At 39.0% G+C, this 19,592-nt stretch overlaps 1 protein-coding gene across 20 annotated transcripts in view; it reads right to left on the reverse strand.

Annotated features, from left to right (window-relative positions):
- The window catches only part of DMD (dystrophin), a 2,035,724-nt gene that overhangs the window by 1,038,819 nt on the left and 977,313 nt on the right, over positions 1–19,592 (reverse strand). For all 20 annotated transcript variants that reach the window (XM_039486264.1, XM_039486496.1, XM_039486317.1 and 17 more), the window contains one exon: positions 9,000–9,194. In XM_039486264.1, the coding sequence (XP_039342198.1) occupies positions 9,000–9,194 (195 nt within the window). The remainder of the gene's footprint in view (positions 1–8,999; positions 9,195–19,592) is intronic.

Genomic DNA, 19,592 nt, shown 5'->3' on the forward strand with positions numbered 1-19,592 from the left:
AATCTTCCAACACATGCATTGCAAAAGTCTAAAACTGACCTGCGAGGATCCCTATGGCAGCCATGGTTTACAGGACATACCAGGGGCAGGCGGAGCATGTTGGTGGTGCGATTGAAGTAGGCAGTTGTGTGGAGATTCTAGGCAGCACTGTGGCCCCACAAAGTAGTCCTAGTAAGGCTGCTAAAACTGAGACAGGTCCCCAGGGCTGTTTAATTTACCTCGGAGGCCTCTTCAGCCCTTAGAAGAACCCAGGATTGGAAGGGCACGAAGTTGTCTTACAGTCACCTGATTCTACACCTCTCCTCCTGTATTGAGAGTTCTGTGCTGTGCTTTTTGGAAATGTAGCACAGAATCTCACCTGTAACTCTACATTTTCTCTTTCAGTTTTTAATATATGACAGTTTTACCTCGATTTTGAGGATTTATTTTTCGTCAAACACTGCTTTAAAATACAAATACATTAGATTAATTGGTTCTTCTTTATTCATTATTATACAACTCCTTCAAAGAGCATTAATAGGCTTCCTTTATATAATCCATGTTGCTTTCTCTCCACCACACATGGCCAACTTTACTATTCTATCTGAATGAATTTTTCCAGCTAATTTAAGATACTCTGTGTCACTTTTGGAATAACATCCAACAACTTTTCTAAAAACAGGTAAAACATTGGATACCACTGATAGCTGGAATTATGATGATAATAATCATAATCATAATTTTGGCATCCCAGCCATTTCATTCTCTAAATCACTTCAGAAAGACAATAAGTCTAATTTAACAGTCAAAATGAAGTTAATGTCTTTTTAGGTGAAAAAGGAATAAAGCAGCAGAGAATTATTAGTCAATTTTATAGTATCTCATTGCATTTTTTTAAAAATAATAATTAAATGGTCTCAAGTTGCAGAGGGGGAGGTTTAGGTTGGACATTAGGAAAACCTTTTTCACTAGTAGGGTGGTGAAGAACTGGAATGGGTTACCTAGGGAGGTGGTGGAATCTCCTTCCTTAGAGGTTTTTAAGGTCAGACTTGACAAAGCCCTGCCTGGGATGATTTAGTTGGGTTTGGTCCTGCTTTGAGCAGGGAGTTGGACTAGATGACCTCCTGAGGTCCCTTCCAACCCTGATATTCTATGATTCTATGAAAAAACAGACTCCAGATTTGGCTCTCAATTTCCACATCAAATGTGCTCCGATTGCAATTAGAAAAAATGTTTTTTCCCCAATTCTGAGCCTAGCAAGCTCATCTAGGGAACTGAAAGTTAACACGGGTATTTAACTTGCCACACATCACCACCACCAAAAGGCAAATTCTGCCCTCAGTGACACCTGTGCAATACCATAACCTTCACTGGAGCTGCACAGGTGAACATGAGGGGAATATAGAGTACAGTGCTACAGTGGCCCAGCTGCAGTGCTGCAGCTGCACCACTGTAGTTCTTCAGTATAGACACTACCTGTGCAGGCAGGAGGGTTTTCCCTTCTTAATTCAGGAATCCCACAGCCCTCCTTCTAGGATCTGTGCTGATAATTAAGATGCAGCCCTCACTTGGCTTCTTTGAGCTACCCCTTTCCCCCCTGGACTTGGAGAGGTGAGCAGTCAGGCCTTCACTTTCCTGCTTTGCCTCTCTGGAAGCTTCTCTTTTATATCCAGGCCTGGACTGATTTAAGCATACGACTTACCTGTCATGTGGCTACACTACATTTGCCCACCTAGGAAGAAGGCCTTAATGAGTCACAAATGAGGCTAGACCCATTATCCTTCAGAAGGCCAGTCATTCTGTGACAGTGCCATTTTTACATGGCATTAGTACAGTTGTTTAGTACACTAATATATAAAAGCTTGTTTATGGCTTGTAGCAAACTGTATTAGAGGTGGGTCCTTAGAGAGGAAGAATCTCTCTCAGAGTTCCCCAGAGTACAAGGGTGCTTTATAATGGAGATTTATCCCTTTTTTTGCACCCAATGATGACTATCTCTTCTCTGCTTTTGTGGAAGAAGGGCTGCTTATGCCCCCAAGAGAACCAGCAGGGAGTAGTGCCTATGGTCAGGGAAAGGGAGGGACTGTATTGGGAGAATAAAGGTGAGGATAAGGCTACTTAAAGCCTCCAACATGAATGGTGATTTGAATCCTCTGATCCTGAAGACAATGACTTATATTTAACAGAGATGGGAGACTGGATGGGGCTAAGAAGCTTCTGCCTATCACAGTCAGAAGCATGTTGGCTGCGAGAGGGCGACCATTGGTGGGATAGCCCCTGTGACGGGGAGCACTGTTGGAAAGGTGGAGACTGTGGTGGTCCCAACCTGAGTTTACCTTGGGACCGGAACCCCGCATGGGTCAGAGTGGGCGGCACTGGGAGGGACAATGTCTTGCGCCATTTGGAGGGCCCCTGGCGAGGATGGCATCTGGAGTAGCCAGTGGGGAGTGGGCTGGGTTACACCACTCCACCTGAGATGGGGCCCGAAATCCCCAAGGGGGTGAAGAAGCGCCTGAGACAGGGGCTTGGTCCACCCCAGATTTGTCCTTTATCTCGCAGGAAGCTGGAGACCTTCCTCGCCCCATCTTCCTGGGCTTCTTGGCTGGAGCCATGGAAGGAGACTAGTGCTGGCTCATAGATGGTACCGGTGGGGCGCTGTGCACTGAGGTCACAATGCTTGGTGCTCCGACATCGGGGTAAGGGCAGACTCAATCAGGAGTGCCTTCAAATGAATGTCACGCTCATTCTTTATCCTGGGCTTGAAGGACTTGCAGATTTTGCACTTATCACTAATGTGACCTTCGCCCAAGCACCATAAACAACTATTAAGTGGATCGCTAATGGGCCTTTTACAGCGATTGCAGGGTTTAAAGCCTTGGCCATGCCCCATGCCAAGGCGAAGTCCGTTTAGAGACCTACTAAGTCTCTAACTTAACAAATAGGTTGAACTAAACTAGAGGGAAACTATATGCAGTAATATTTGCAAGAGGTAAATGAGTTCAAATGAACGAAAAGCAACAGGTCTAGCTGAAGCAGCACCAGTTCCGTTCACCATCACTGGTAGCAAGAAGGAACTTAGGGTGGAGAGGGCCGATGGCACCCTATGTGCTGTGGCATACGTGCGCTACTCCAGGGGGTGCCAGAGCCGGTCTCCAACAGACACTGCTGAGGGAAAAACTTCTGGCACCAGTGCACGTGGCGAGCACACACACCTAAGTTGAACGGACTTGAGCAATCACTCAAAGAAGAATCACAACTCAGGGGCAAAGGCTGTTGCATATTCCTCTCCACATTGAGGGAGGGGGCAAATTTTATGAGCTTACGCTGTACAGTTCCCTGTGCAGTGCAAGACTGTATAATTTTGGGTTTATATTCCAGAGGGGGTGCATACCTGAGGAGCTGGGAGTTGCCTTAGCTGTAGCCGTCCTATGCAAGGGCTGGTCAGAGAGCCTCCATATAACTGCAGCTGGGTGTGTCCCTACATGTATGTATGCTGCAGATGCAACCAGGTGCACTAATTGCTCTCTGGCTTCTCTCTCTACCAGTGTGGGGTACACAATCCGTAACAATACATCAGATTTTATCTCCTGTTATTTAGAACATATATACATATATATGCATCCATGTTCTAAATTTTATTGTTATGGATTGTGTGTGTGTATATATATATATATATATATATATATATATATATATATACACACACACACACACACACACACCCCATAACAATATATATATATGCACATTAAATTTGCCTTTTTGTTAATGAAATTCACAGCTGGATCACATGCAGTGATCCAGAGAAGAGAGAGAAAATGAGTCTATAAACACACATATACCCCTTCCATTTTTCAAGATGAAAAAAATGGCTTCAAGTTGTTTTAGATATCAAGAGGGCTTTAGGAGATTTTGTAACCTGGTTAACAAAAGTGCACACAACTTTCATTTCTAAGAATAAAGGATTAGAGAAACCCATTAGCAGCTGAAGTGACAGCAGCCTTTGGGGAGTGGATCCATCTCATTGCCCTTGAAAAAGAGAAATCAGAACACTAGAGACTCAAACTCCAGTTCATTTTCACTATCTTGAATTTGTCTTTATCTGACAGCTGAGGACAACATACCGGACAAATTCAATTCTTTGGCCATTTGTGTACCAAGCATCACATTACTGATAGATCAAGTTGGGAAGTGTATTCAATCACTCTGACTTCCAAGTTGTAGTTAATTAGGTTTTGCAGAGCTACAGCAGAAAACCATTTTAAACTTCATGTTTAGTGCTTCTTCATTAAGTTGTATTTCCTGATTCCTGTATTTGTTGCCTGGGATCACTTGATATGATCCAGATGTGAATTTCATTTATAAAACGCAAATAATTTTTTGGCAAATAAAACATATGTAGGATGATGCACTGTCCTTACATGAATACTGTAATTATATCTCTCAGTTTTTATACTGACGTCAAAATAGGCAACAGCACAGGTTGTAGCACTCATGAATGGCAGGGAAAATATCTGCAACTTAATTACAGTTTTAAAATTTATACTAGAGCAGAAATATAATATTTGATATGGATGATTTTTTAATACAGCAGATTTAGAGAGGATTATGAAAGCAGTCTGGCTGGGAGAATGGTAGGTGCAGAGTAATTATAGTGCATTGGTGTAGACTGAAATGACTTACAGTAGAAGGATGACTTAAAGAAAGCTGCTGGATGTATGTATAAAATGGAGATATATGAAGGGACAAGAATTATCATGCATAAAATGGAGAAGAGAAGGGAGATTATACATAAAGTAGAGCAGAGAAGATTCCTGGATTTAAAAAAAAAGATGAAATAAATTTACAAGGAGGCTGACTGGAAATATTATATTAGGTAAGGCTATTTTAAGATAATATGGACCCAATTCTCCAAATACTGATGTATCTGAGTTATGGATAGCTCAGGGGTTTGAGCATTGGCCTGCTAAAGCCAGGGTTGTGAGTTCAATCCTTGAGGGGGCCTTTTGGGGATTGGCCCTGCTTTGAGCAGGGGGTTGGACTAGATGATCTCCTGAGGTCCCTTCCAACCCTGATATTCTATATTGATTTTAATGATAACAATTACTGAAAAACTTCATGCATAAATGTTTGCAGACTCAAGTCTTATTATAAAATATGTTCCTACTAAATGCAAGACAGTGAAAGAAACAAAGAAAGTGTATACTATTTAACTGTACATGCTGAGTAGCCTTAAAACATGAACATTTTGATTTCAAAGTTGAAATATGATTAAGTACTGAAGTGGCATACTATGAAAGAAATTCAGCTTGAATGATACACTTTTATAGACATGGATATAAAACTCAGAGCAGACATAAATATGTTGTACATTACAAAAAGGGATCATTCATTTCTGTTACTGGGAAAATGTTACTTCACATTTGCTAAGGATTAGTTTTCATTCACAATGCTATCAAGTATTTTTTATAAAAAAAACAAAACCATTTCCATTAACCAATATATATCTATATATATATATACTTTTTTTTTTTGCCCCATAGCCCTTCTTCATGGGAGTCACAAAACAGTCATCCTCTCCCGCCACCACCCTCTCTCCAAAAAAACCTCCTGGACATCCAGTACACAAAGTCATTCATCAAAGGGAGTGGACGATTCACACCTGGGGCCTCAGCAGGACCCAGCTAGCTCCATCCTCAGAGGAGCCCATGGCATCACAGTGCAGATCAGAGCAACCAGGGTTCCTCTTCCTACTTCCCCCCAACCCAGAGTCTCTTGGTCTCCCCGTTTGTGGAGGATTTAAAATATGCAGGGTTGCCGACAGTTGGGTGCCCGGGCAGGGCAGCAGCGGGGAGAGGGTTCAGGGAGCTCTCAGTGGTCAGGGAGGAAAGAAGAGGCTTCTGGGGCAGGGCAGGAGGGATTGCACTCCCATCCCGCAAACCACAACCACTGGGGACTCCCCTGAGCCTTCTCCTCATTCTTCAAACATCCAGCTGGCTGCAGCCCCATACCCTACCACACTCCTCCAATAACCTCATCCCATGCCCTTAAGTGGACATCCCCCAAAGTTTGAAAACCAATGTTCTAAATGAAACAGAAATCCATTCCCATCTTAGGCCATAGTCTCCTGTTATATCCCAGGCGTCCTAATCACAATGAATGCACTTGCATGAGATGTAAGCCAGGTTTTCATATAGTCCTTTATACACCAGATTTTTTTAATCCCTCTTTTTTACAATTCCAGCAAACTTCCATATTGATGAAAGTGTTAGTATAGTATATAAAATCATAAATGCATTTAACTTTCAGGCAGTGTTTAGGGTTTTCATTGCCATGGTTAGTAATTAGCTAAGATTTTTTTTGTGCTTTCTCCCTCACACAGCCCATTTTCTCTCCATACCTGATCCTACAGTGAAATTATAATGGTGAATTTATGGAATCACAATTAGTTCCATATGGGAAGAATAAGAGATCATAAACACGGGATTAGAATTAAACTGCAGGAAGCGGTCTTCTGAGGGAGAAAGCCTGTATCCAAATATAACTATGTCCATTCATTAGAAGTAGCAGCAAGAGAAACTAAAATTATTTGTAATTCTCTTATTTGAAAGTCTCTCAGTAACCTAATCCTCCAATACTCCAATGTATGAAATGTAATTCCCACTCTATTCAATAGGAGTTCTTTTGAAAGAACTGTCACATTTTAATTATTTGTTAAAACAATGACAGTGGGTTTGATGGAGTACAAAACACAGAAGACATAGGTTCACATGCCTGAAAGTGAGAGTAACCCACTTGAGGTCATTCAAATTTTGTGACTATTGCCTTCATGAGATTTAATTTAAGTGCACTGCCCATCAGATCCTTCAATTTAGTAAACCTGAGAATGAAGAAAACATTCCTGCAAGTAAGTATCTGAAAAACTAACAGATAAATGCATACAATCTTTATAATTTAAGAAAGGTTAGACATTAGCACAATACTTGTATTGCAATTACAGAAACATTTTCACATTTTGCCATTTTCCATTCACTCTCTGTTATAAATAGCCAATGTGAGAATTATCAGCCAAATCAATTAAACAACTTTTTTTTGCCATTGTTCTTGATGTTTCCAATGTATTAGTAGTTTTGATTGACCATAACAGCTAAAGAAATCCCACATTATTGTTGTGAAAATTATTCAAAGCAGTTATTTGCAAGGTTCTTGTACACAAGTTTGGTTTTCTTTTAAAGTATTAATTAGAATAGCAAATAATTATTTGACTTAAAAAAAATCACAAAATTACTTTAAAAAACACAGAGATTTCCACTACAATCCTGGAATCTGATTCATGCAAATCTGTCAGGGATAAAAATCAACCACAATTTAATTTCAAGCCTTCCCCAACCAGCAGCTGTACAATTTATGCACTACTTTTCTATTTTTACTGCAGGGTAATGACAATGATGAATGCTTTTACTAGGAAATAAATATTCATTAAAGAGGCTCAGGAAAAAAAATGAAAAAAAAAACTATACCCCTTTCCAAAAGCCCATGAGTGTGCAAGATCCATTTGACTGTTGCAAGAGATTTATTTGTGAGAAAGATGGAACTGTGCCCACAACCACATCTCATGACAATTTAATAGCTCAGTTAAATTAAACCTATGGCAATACTTACTTGTAACCACAGCAATCGATATAATTAAAGTTGGTGTCAGCTATAATAATATCAAATGTGTGTGGATGAACAAGTGATTAGTGATGAATGTAAATCAGACCAAGGCAGCACAAATGTAAGGCATTAAGGAGCACTAATAGGGAGCCACTCAACTGCCAGTAAGCTTCTTGCTGGGTCACTGCTCCTCCAACCAAGCTAGTCATTAACACAGAAACTATATAAACAAGGACCAAGTGGTGGCTTATTAGCAGTGATTTACATGTTTTATGACATTTTTGCATATATACAAACCATTCTAACAAGGTCAATTACTTAAAATAAAGAATTACAATAACTTTGGCATGTTGTCTGCTTCAGAAATTGATTAGGGAAAGTCGATATACAGTACCTAGAAGCACTTGAATCTATTGAAACTGAACTACAAGTGGGTTAAGAAATAGCCTACTGCTGTTTCAAGACTATTGAAATGTAGATTACTGAACAAGAAATAATCATATATATAGCTCCTTCTCCACTACTTTACTGATGTGTCATTCTATGGGTATAATAGACAGACAACATCCTAATTTCCTAGGGCTAATACATTTATAATTTTCTATTTATCTACCTGTGGAAGGAGCATGTAACTAATCATTTATGGGCTAAAAGAATTATGCAGAAAATGCTAAAAACAAAGATAAAAGCATGGTCTTTTGTTCATTCTCTTTTACAACTTGAAAGTGCTACCATCATATATAGCACTTATTTTTACAGTGATAAAAAGGCTCCTTCTGATACAAATGTTATTACATAAAAACTGATGAACCATTTATTTTGTTCAGTTTATGATACTGATCTGATTCTCTTCTTACACCAATTACCTTGGAGTAACTCCACCAAATTCAAGGGAACTACACATGATTTACTTTAGTGTAAGTGATGGAAAATCAGGCCCAGTGATTTTCCAGGTTTCATAATTTCTCCTACAAAATCTTTTTTTTTTCTTGCCTAGAATTTAGTATTTGATTGACAGTATTTTCTACCCAATGAATCTAATTACACAACTGACATAGCATCTAGCCCTCTAATGTAATAAGCCTCTGAGATCTGCCATGAAATATAACGTAAAAAAACCCACCTACATTCTACTTGGTTTTTAGTTTTAGTTGTTTCATGTGTGTATATAATCTCTCTCTCTCTCTCTCTCTCTCTCTCTCTCTCTCTCACACACACACACACACACACACACACACACGTAGCCTATACCTCAATCCCCCTACTTCTGTCTTCAAAGGCCAGATAAAACAAGTGACTTTGCAATGTCCCCATATTTTATAAATTAAGATGCGTATATTCCTCTTAGAAGACTAACATCTTACCTTGAGACACTCTTCTTGTTTGAAGAGATCCTCACAGTCCCTACCCTGCAGATCAGGAGAGTTAAGGAGGTCTTCCACTTCAGACAAGGCTTGCAGGAGTCGAAGGATCTCTGCCAGGTATGCAGAAGGCACGTAAGTAGTTTCCACAGTCATACCTTCAGTCACCACATCTGTTGTCTCTTCATAAACTGTTTGCTGGTATAGATATACAACAGAATGCTTCCTTTAGTTTCTTAACATTTAAACAAAGTTATAATTTAATGCATTTTCCAGTTCACAACCCAGAGGCAATTAAAAATAAATCCCACCTGTACAACATCTAAAAGGAGACGGGATTAAACAGAAAGAGATTTGAAACATATTAGTATTATTAAAATAGCATCACTCTATAAAGTGTAGGCTGTCCAATCAGCAGGATAAAAAATAAAAGTATTTGAGATTATGCACAATGCCTCCTAACTCATCTTTTTGAATCAGCAATTCCTAAAGTTTGCCCATGGTTTCTTGAAGAAGAGCTTTCCTCTCCTCTCCATCTAGTAAAAGTGGACCCGTAATTAAACACTATACAACGATTCTAATACTATTCTGATTTTAGTACTACAGCTTGCATTTTCATTTATCTGAACTACTAAAGTGTATGTCTTTCATATACCCGTTATGAGCATGCATAGACAAAAACTAAATTGCTTCAAGCTTTCTATTAAACTCAGTGTGTAACATTATCTTTTACATATTAAAGAAAAAAAGGCCCATTTCCTGACAATGTGTAGATACAAATCTAGTTCAGCTCTGTTCATAAAATACTATAATAAAAATCTCTCTCTTTAAAACTAGAAACCATTAGGTACTTGAAATGTCTTGATCAAACTTCCATTAACCCTTTCACATGCCTAAAGAAATCCCAGCAACACTCTTCTTAAGGATACACAGGTGTTCTTCTCATCTGAATGGATATTATCTAAAAACCTGCCAGTGCAATACATGCCCATTCCAACTGTAGTGAAGGGGTGAGGGGACAAGTGTTTTACTGCTAGGGGGAAAAAAAGTTGGTTTATACAATGCAGAGCCAAACTGACATCCAGTGATGGGTTCGAATGATGACAGATTTAGATTCTTTAGAACATCCTAACTAAAGTAACCAGATGTTTGCAGTGAACACGAAATCAGAAGAGAAGTGAGGTGAGAGGGGCTGAGGGTTTAAGGCAGAGGGGAATGTGCCTACCAAGGCTTATTTATTTATTAATTCTGATTTCATTGGTCACCTTCCTGGAAAGTTTCAAGATAAAAGTCACTCATGATTTTTGTGACTTGATGGTCATAGGTGTCAGAATTTCTTCTCAAAATATAAATCCTACAGAAATCCATCTGAGTTCTGAAGAGAAATGCAGCAACATCAGACACTTGTTACAGTCTTTCCAAAGAGTTTTTTTCCAAATAGCTGTTGGAGACTGTTACATCAAAACCAAGTTGTTTAAATGTCCTGGTCTTTCCATTGACTTAAGTCAGTTTTGGATCAGGTGCTCAGTATTTACGGAAAGCACTGGTTTAACAGTCTTGGAGAGACTAAAATGTTTGTTTAACTACAGGATGGCAAATGTAAGTACAAGCCTTGCCAAGGTGTATCATCTTTTAATTGTGAGAACCATGTAGAGGGATGAGACAGGTATGAGTCTACATGCCTCCACTAAGCATACATACCAGAATGGCAGCTGTAGTAATGGGTTTTTGAGATGCCCACAGCTGTGCATTATGAACTTGGAGTGAGATCACAAAATCATGTCACATATTAAAGGGTAACTGCCTTCTGTCATTGCTTGAACTGGTGGTGTAAGTCCTATACTTCTGGACCAATACTCTAAGTCATCCAGTCCCACAAGTATCCTCTTAAATGGCCTTGACATGTATGTGCGCACATGCATGCAGACATACACAGATACAAACATACACACACTCCACATACATGGAAATAATATCCATGAGATAATTAGTGGAGTAATGTGATAAATTGAATTGATCGTGCACATTTGACAGGTTCACCTGCACTCTGCTCACTAACCCAGCTTCTCAGGACTTATTCTAACACAGGAATTGGCAACCTTTGGCATGTGGCATGCCAAAGTGAGCCCACTGGCAGACTAGGCTGGTTTGTTTACCTGCTGCATCTTCAGGTTCAGCCAATTGTGGCTCCCACTGGCCACGGTTCACCGCTCCAGGCCAATGGGAGCTGCGGGAAGCAGCAGCCAGCATATCCCTCAGCCTGCACCGCTTCCCGCCGCCCCCATTGGCCTGGGACGGTGAACCGAGGCCAGTGGGAGCCACAATTGGCCGAACCTGCAGATGCGGCACGTAAACAAACCGGCCTAGTCCGCCAGTGGGTTTACCCTGGCGGCCGTGTGCCAAAGGTTGCCAATCCCTGTTCTAACATTTGAAATCACTGTGCAGCTTCAAACATTAATATTGTCAGTAATTTAAATCAAATTTCCACAAAAGTGTTTCCTTCTTTCCTCCTAAATGTTGAATTCTCCCATAACCCTCTGCCCCCAAAAAACTTAAATTGTGCTGAGGTGTGTAAAAGACTGTTATGGCCTGTAGCAGTGACAGGTAATCCTGCAGAGCTAGAAATGGGACATTTTTAATGAAGAACTAGAAATGAGTTTCCAGATGCTGCTGCAAAAGAGTGCTTGCTTCCAGTCCTTTACGGTCCTGAGATATTAAGACAGTAACATTTTCACGTATAGCAAAACTTTCTTTTTGGTCTGTGATTGTACAGCACTTTGCACAATTGGCTCCCGACCATAACTACGCTAGAGTAAAGCAAATAACATTATTTTAGTTTAACTTTTGAGATATTTTAAATGCAATAGTTATATTTTTCTCCTTTGACTCACAAGATAGTACATGTGTACTCCTGGTTATTAAGAGTCTGATCTTACACCATGTCCAGGACTCTCATCACACAATGAATTGCTTAGTACAATATAAGACTGGGCTCTACGGATGCATGTATTTATAGGTTCAGCAATACAAAAAATATTGCCAATTTTATTTTAAACAATCAGATTATGCAGCATTACAGGGGCTCAAAAACTTTGGTATAATACAGCAGTACAAAACCTAAGGAGATAGGTAGAATAGAAAGAGACTAGATAGACTATATAGTGGTGTGGCATAGCATAAAGGTTTGGTTGGCACTTCTTTGTGATAATCTGCAGAACCCCTTGTGGTTTTGCCACCCAAGAGTGGCCAATAACCACATTTTGTGAGTAGATATAAAAACAATCCCTCAGTTCTCCTGAACTTCTGAAATAATAAATTATGCTGAACTCTGATGCGTGGTCATCTCACAGATATCTTTAGGCTGACCAGATAGCAAGTGTCAAAAATCAGGACAGGAGGTGGGGGTAATAGGTGCCTATGTGAGAAAAAGACCCAAAGTTGGGACAGTCCCCATAAAATCAGGACATCTGGTCACCCTAAATACCTTGTATTTACAGAACTAGCCAAAATGTTTAAAACAAACAAACTCAAAACACTACTGCTATAAACAGTAAAGCCTATTCAGTCAGACTGTGCCCAGGTGAAATTAAGCAATATCTGAAGTCAGTGAGAAAACTTCTGCTGATCTCAGCGGGAACAGGTCTCAACAACTATCCTAAATCATTGAATGGCCTATGTAGTTTATTCTTGTCTCAAAGTGCATATAACATATAGCATTATCAATGTTAGTGAAAATTATGCACCCACTCATTCAGGATCTTGTGTACACTGAGCTTAAAGTTTCTCATTGCTGGATAACCACGGTGCAGCTTCACAGGCGATAGCAATCATGGGAGCTCTACTGTAAACAAGGAACTTGTGGCTGTGTTAATATCACTGTTCTGTCTGAGCAGGGATAAATAATAAGATGGTATAAAAAAAAATAAACCTTCCAGCAGAGGTCTGTTAAATCTCTGCCCTCAAGTTTGGCTAAATTTCTTTAAATATTGTTTTAAATAAGTGTAACTACCTTCTTTCATTTGCTTTTGTAGACCTTTTAAAGAAAAAGGATGGGAAAATCTATTATCTTTGGATAAAACATTGAAGAGATTCTGAGTTGAATTTCGCTTCCCAATTTGTGAATTTGCCAGAGGTGATAGAAGCCACAGGGAATCTTTTTTATCTCTAGCCCTATAATGCAGATCCAGGTAGAATTTGGCTGCTAGCTATGGGCTGTGTGGGGAAGGAATGGTCAAGAGGCATTTTAAACCAGGAAAGGGTGGTGTAGACATTCCATTCCCTTTTGCATGTTGGGGTAGCTATACTGGGGAGAGTGCTGTATGTACAGTCATATTTTTCTGGTCAGTTACACAGCTAGATCACATAAATTAGGAGGGAAAGACTCAAGAAGCAGCAATTGAAAGAATAATACAGCGGCCTCAGTGGTTTGAATGGCTGAGAGAGAAGTTGACCAGCAGATTAGTAACAACTAGGCATCAAAACTACACATCCACTTGAAAGAAGACTAAAGGCAGCAATAATGTATATGTAATTGATTAATGCATTTCATTAGCAACAAGAAAATCAATAAGGATACAAAAATTTACAAGAAACTGAAGATAAAAGCTTTGCTAAACTCATAGGGAAGTTTCTGAATAAATATCCTTTGCAACCAGACTAGCTGGGAAAATATAGTAAACAGTTAATTTTAAAACACTCAAGCTCAAACATTCAAAAGCTATTCAACTATTTATAAAATATGCTGGGAAACTGGTAGCACAGATGCTTCATTTTCCCTTCTTTATGCAAAACACATGCATTCTTATTGAAATTTAAAAATCTTTTCCTTTGTATTTAATTTACTCTGGCTTCAATTATTACATCTCTCTTTATGTTGATATGTATAAATCCTTTCTAATCTTTTGATAATCAACTTGCTTTGGTTAATGATTAACATTGCACTCATTCCTTCTCACCTTATATCACCATTGCACCAGTTATACTGATTTTCCCTAAATGAAGTAAAGATATCTTTCCATAGGCATGTTTTCTGGATATACCTAATGAATACTATGTCTGGTGTACCGATAGTTGATTCCTTCCTCCTTCAATACAAGGGGATGGAAAACATCCATGGAAATACCTCTTAGAAAGCACAGCAGCCATAAATAAATACATAAATACAATAAAAAATAAAATCTGGAATACTGTTTTTGCCTTTAAAAGTCAACATTTTCTAATAGCACATGGTAATATCTGAAATTATTATTTCCTATTTATTTAGAATAGGAGGTAGAATCTCAGGTACCACTATTTGTTCATGTTGACCTTTAAATGGAGATCACTATAAATTGCCCTATATTGTGTCAGCACACTGAAGCCACAAAAAGCGGAAGGAATAAATCTGACTGGTGGATGAGCTGATTGTTTAAAAAGCTTTACTAATTCTTTGGAACATAAAATTCTTTGGAACTAAAAAAGTCAGCCTAAGATGATATTCCATCCACCTCACCCCACCAGTCTTCTTCCCTGCTCCTGAAATGGCAGGAAGAGACTCAAAATCTTTGCTATTGCAGTCGTTCACTTCCCACCAGTGTCCACTCTCTTGTCAAACCACAGCACACTTCTTACTTTTGGTTGAGCCACAGTGAAGGGCCTAGCACTAGTAGAATCCTCACTGCTGTGCTCTGACATTTTTAAAATTAATATTCCTGGAAAACACAATGCAATGTGGGGACTGTAGCGCCAGAACACAAAGCAGAGAAGCTACTGTGGTCACGAAACTGCTCATGGTACCATTCCAATGAGTAGAGGGGAAAAGAGTTGGGAGGAGAGTCCTAACTTCCTGCAGAAAATGATCTGATGGATGGACAAAGCAATGGGGAAAAACCCTTTAATTGCAGCTGAACATAGAGATGGGTGGGCGGAGGAAGAGGTAATCTCACATGGATAGTTTGGGTTTATGCTGGTGGTCAATAAAGAGAGCCAAGCAACCTCCAGACAGTCACAAAGCAGCAGGCCTCAGCTTCAGATAAGGTTAGATAAATAAGTGTTTGAACATTTGGATGCTCATCTGAAACAAACCTCCAAACAATGTGAGATTCGCTAACCAGTGAATAACAACAAGATACCATGAGACAAAAAAAAAAAAAAAGTAAAGATAAAGCATTATTGCCATTGACATCTAGACCTAAAGGATGTACAGAATTTGTTAACACTCAGAGGTTCTCTTAACTGCTTGCTATGCCAGCTATGAGCGATGAGGTCAGCGCGCCTTTGGGCAGACAATTTCCACATCTTCAGTATGGTCATTATGTATTCCCTGTAAATGTATATATATTTCATGTAAATATTTACAAAAAAACCCATCAAAATGATACTGAGGATATGGAATTTGTCACCATGAGGTTGGATGACCTCGGTCAATCATGAGTAGGCTATCAGTGCATAAAAACGGCACCTCTTTCAAGTGTAGATACATTTTAAATCCCCACACTACAGGATTAGAAATTTAGAAAATGTCTTTAATCTTTAACACTGTTTCTAAATCCACTTTGTATTAAGATTTTAGCACTTGAATCTCATTGCACTTAAACTAGTGCAAATCTGGAATAACTCCAATGAAATAGCTACGCTGATATAATACCATTGACAAAGGAATCAGGGCCTTCTTTAAGATGTGTTGTTGCTCTTAGATAGCATTAAAATACCATTCTAAGCTTACACAATAAATAAAATGTAATTAACATCTTTAAACTGTAGTGTAGTTGTTTTATTTTCATTCATTAATCTGACTCTCTTCCTTATGCGCAGCTATGGCACTTGTGAAGAACTCTTATCACATCAAAATAGCATATGCACACAACCCTGAAAGAAAGATGTGTACTTTATACAAATTACACCAATATTTTATGTAAGGAGTGAGGCTTTTTCAAAGTTGGATCTAGTTCTTTTGATCATATAACCACTTAGGATGAAATTCACCCCATGTACAGAGAGGCAACATAATGTCAATGCACCACTTAAAACCCACTCCAGCCCTGAAAAATGGGAATGAATTTCACCTCAAGAAAAGAAATGTCCTATCAGTAAGCACTGATATTACTTTTATTTCTTAATTAAACATATTTTTTTATCTGATGCTATAAGCTCAGTGATGGTTTTCATTATGATTTTCTGTATACATGAGATGAATTGTGCTAGTCACAGTAAAACTATACTTTAAATTTTTTATCCTTTTAAAGAAATATTTGGGGTATTATTAACAGTAAAAGAATTATTAAAAATGCAGAATTTGATTAACTGGTCAACAGCCACCACCCAAGCAATGTACTAGCAGGTATAGAAGGGTGTGAGCTTCCTCCTGGTGACTTGTCCGTGACCTTCACAACCTGACTGAAATACAAAGCTTCTCTCCACAGGTGTGGGTCTATGCCATATCCATTCAGGTTCAAGTTCTGTGCCACCTACTAGCAGATTCTGATAGTCATGCCATATTCTATTAGCTCTCTGTGTGGATTTTAAAGGTACCTGTCAGCTGCTTTAGGATGAACACATTTATTCCACTCAAAAAATCAAATCATATTTTTCTTCCCTGTAATTGCATCAATTTTTTCTTCATCATTGTCCAGAAGAGAAGGATGCAGACAAAAGTTATGATGATTCATTTTCAACATTGAACTGAATGATGAGTTATTATATGCTGTGGGTTTCATAGTTACTAAGGACTAACAGGCTAAATATAGTTTATTATTTTCTCTAAGGAAAAGATTAATCTAGTGTCCATACAGGTAACAGTCAAACAAAACTAGTTAGAGTCAGAAATAGGGCAAAAAGATGCTCAATCTTAATCCTGATGTTCAACATTCCTGCTATTCCATTTCTTATCAGCTCTGGATAGCCAATCATGCCCAATTGTGTGTTGGGCTTGGAAGGTACACAAATGAGACTATCAAATTTATTATTGTCTTTGACATAAAGCAAGTCTTCAGAAGTAAAAAGAAAATGCACTTATCTACTGAATGACCTAGCCCCCAACATTAATGTTACATTACACTGCACCAGATCAACGTCCAATTATGCATTAAGTGCATTAATGATGAAGTTCAACATATTCAAAATATGTGCCTTGTTTCCAAAAAAATAATGCAAATATACTAACTTAATCTGCGAAAGCAGACATATGTTAGTCCAGTAGTTATCAGGGGGAAAAAAGAGCTCAGTATAGTGAAAACAGGGGTACATAAAGCCATCTCAGTTTGGCCACAATGTTTCATTCATTGCTGTGCTGGATTTACACTGAGTCCATCATACAGAACAATGTCAGGGTTTGGCTTCCATCAATCTCTCATTCACTGTTGGAATTATGCAGAATTTTTCCTTTTGTCTAGCAAGAGGCTGGCTTAGCTGACCAAAACTGCGTATTTTGCAACACTGCTGTAAGCCTGTGAACAGAGGGGCAACTAAAAACAATGCCTTAAAAACCAGCCCAATGCTGGTATGAGTTTGCCAAGCCTCGGAGTAGCTACCATGACATATGCTGGGCCTGTTTTTACAGTAGTAAGGTTGCAAGTAAACGTCAACCCCAAAGACAGAAGGTGCATTTTCTATCCTTGCTGTTCTTTTCTCTCCCCTTCTTTGTGTGTTCCTCTTGTTTTGTCTTTCATACCAAACCCCAAATCATGTAGAACACCATTTAATGTCAAACAGTAACTAAAGATATGTCTACATTGCAATTAAAAACCCCTGGCTGGCTGACTTTGGTTTATGGGCTTGGACTAATGGACTAGAGCTCAAGCCCGAAAGTCTACACTGCAATTAAACAGTCCCTTAGCCTAAGTCACACAGGCCAGTCAAGGCTGTTTAATTGCAGGGTAGACACACTCTAAGTTGTGTTAGTAACTTCAACTTTTTATTAACTCTAAATGAATACGATGCTACCTCCCTGAACTAGAAAATGGGATCTGGCAGGCAGATGCTATGGGTCCAGCTGGTCACCGATGTGAGGGTCAGTAAAGAATGTTTTCTCCCACAGGGCCAACTGGCAAATGAGTTTTTTCACCTTCTTTGCAGCATCTTTGAACCACGGTGGGCCAAGTAGGAATTCACTTAGTATCTAACTGAGGAACTTGGTTGAGTTGCTAATTCGTCACAACCTGCAGCCAGTTTCCAGTGCGGTTAAAAGTATAAAATGAGCAGTTCACAGAGATAAGAGACCTGGGAGTTTAGTGATGGGCCTTGGGCTTATGGCACAGGGTGAGACCTTGTGGCCTTCAATGGCTAAGGTCAGACCTCATGGCCCTTATGGGCTCAAATCCTCAACCAGCTGCACCTTCCGTCGCCCTTGTGTGAGGGGAGGGTGCTAGGACTCACAGGAAGCTGAGTTCTGAATATAGGCTGAGAGGAACCTACCCCAATTGATAGGTTTTATGGTAGGAGCCCTGTAACCCCCACACTGAGACCATTTAAACGCTTTCTAAAGGAGAGTAGGAGTGATGGGCAGATAGTGCCCCTCCCATGTGTTTACATGTTATAAAAATTGCAGCCTGCCACTTAAAATCCATCCATGTGTCTGTACCAGATCAATAGCAAATGTGCTAAACACTCAATGAGTCTTAGATTTTATGGAATAAAACCAAGAGATCTACCTCTGGAAAAGTTAACAGAATTTCAGAACATTCTTTTACAAACTATATTTATGCCTTTTAGCAAAATTTTGTGTGTGATCTTGATCATCTAATGTGAGCACTTCCCCTAATCTACACTCTGAGGTTGATCGCGCTTTCTATCACACGGCAGTCTCTTCTCATTTGGGATAAAGAATAATATTAGGCGTTTATACGATGCTTTAAAGAACCTAAAGCAGAATCATCTCTCACTTGGAAAATTAAAGATTAACCCATTTGTCCCAACGTATTTATATTTTTTCCACCGATTTCAGACAGATCTTGGCCCTAGTTCTATGGTAGTAAGATATGCATCAGACCTATAGGGCTGCATAAACAAATTGTGCACTGAGTAGCTCAGTCCTGAGTAAGGTTGATCTAAAGCAGTCTTGACAGGTTGAGAGTACTGGCATTGAGTGTAATGTTGCAGATAATACCCATAAATGGTCAGCATATAATTGATTTTGGCAAGATCAAAATGTTTATTTTGCACACTTACCTTAAACAGACCCAATATTGTTTTTGAAGTTAGTTTTCTGACTCTTCCTTGTTTACACGATGTAAGTATAGTAGTTTGAAAATAAAGAGTCTGGCTCTTGTAATTTGGTCTTTTATCATTTGATGGAAATTGATTTTTTTCCGATATAGGTAAAACCCTGACCTCTTTGAAGTCAATGGTAAAACTTCTATGTGACTTCAACAGGGCCAGGATCTCAGCTTATATTACTAATGAAACTGCTATGATTTAACTTTGCTTATTTTCTTGTTTGTGTAACAACATTATAGAGAATGTCAGTCATTCATATGCACAGTTCTGAGAGCTGTTAGATGGTCAAGAAGCTGAAGGGTACCTCAAATATTGCTTGTGCCCCACAAAAGTAACTTGGTTATTTTTGTTTTTATTGATGACAATAGAATGTCCCCCTCCATATATAACATAAAACAAAATTGA

The sequence above is a fragment of the Mauremys reevesii genome, linkage group 1 (assembly GCF_016161935.1).
Source record: "Mauremys reevesii isolate NIE-2019 linkage group 1, ASM1616193v1, whole genome shotgun sequence".
In the NCBI taxonomy this organism is placed as follows: domain Eukaryota; kingdom Metazoa; phylum Chordata; order Testudines; family Geoemydidae; genus Mauremys; species Mauremys reevesii.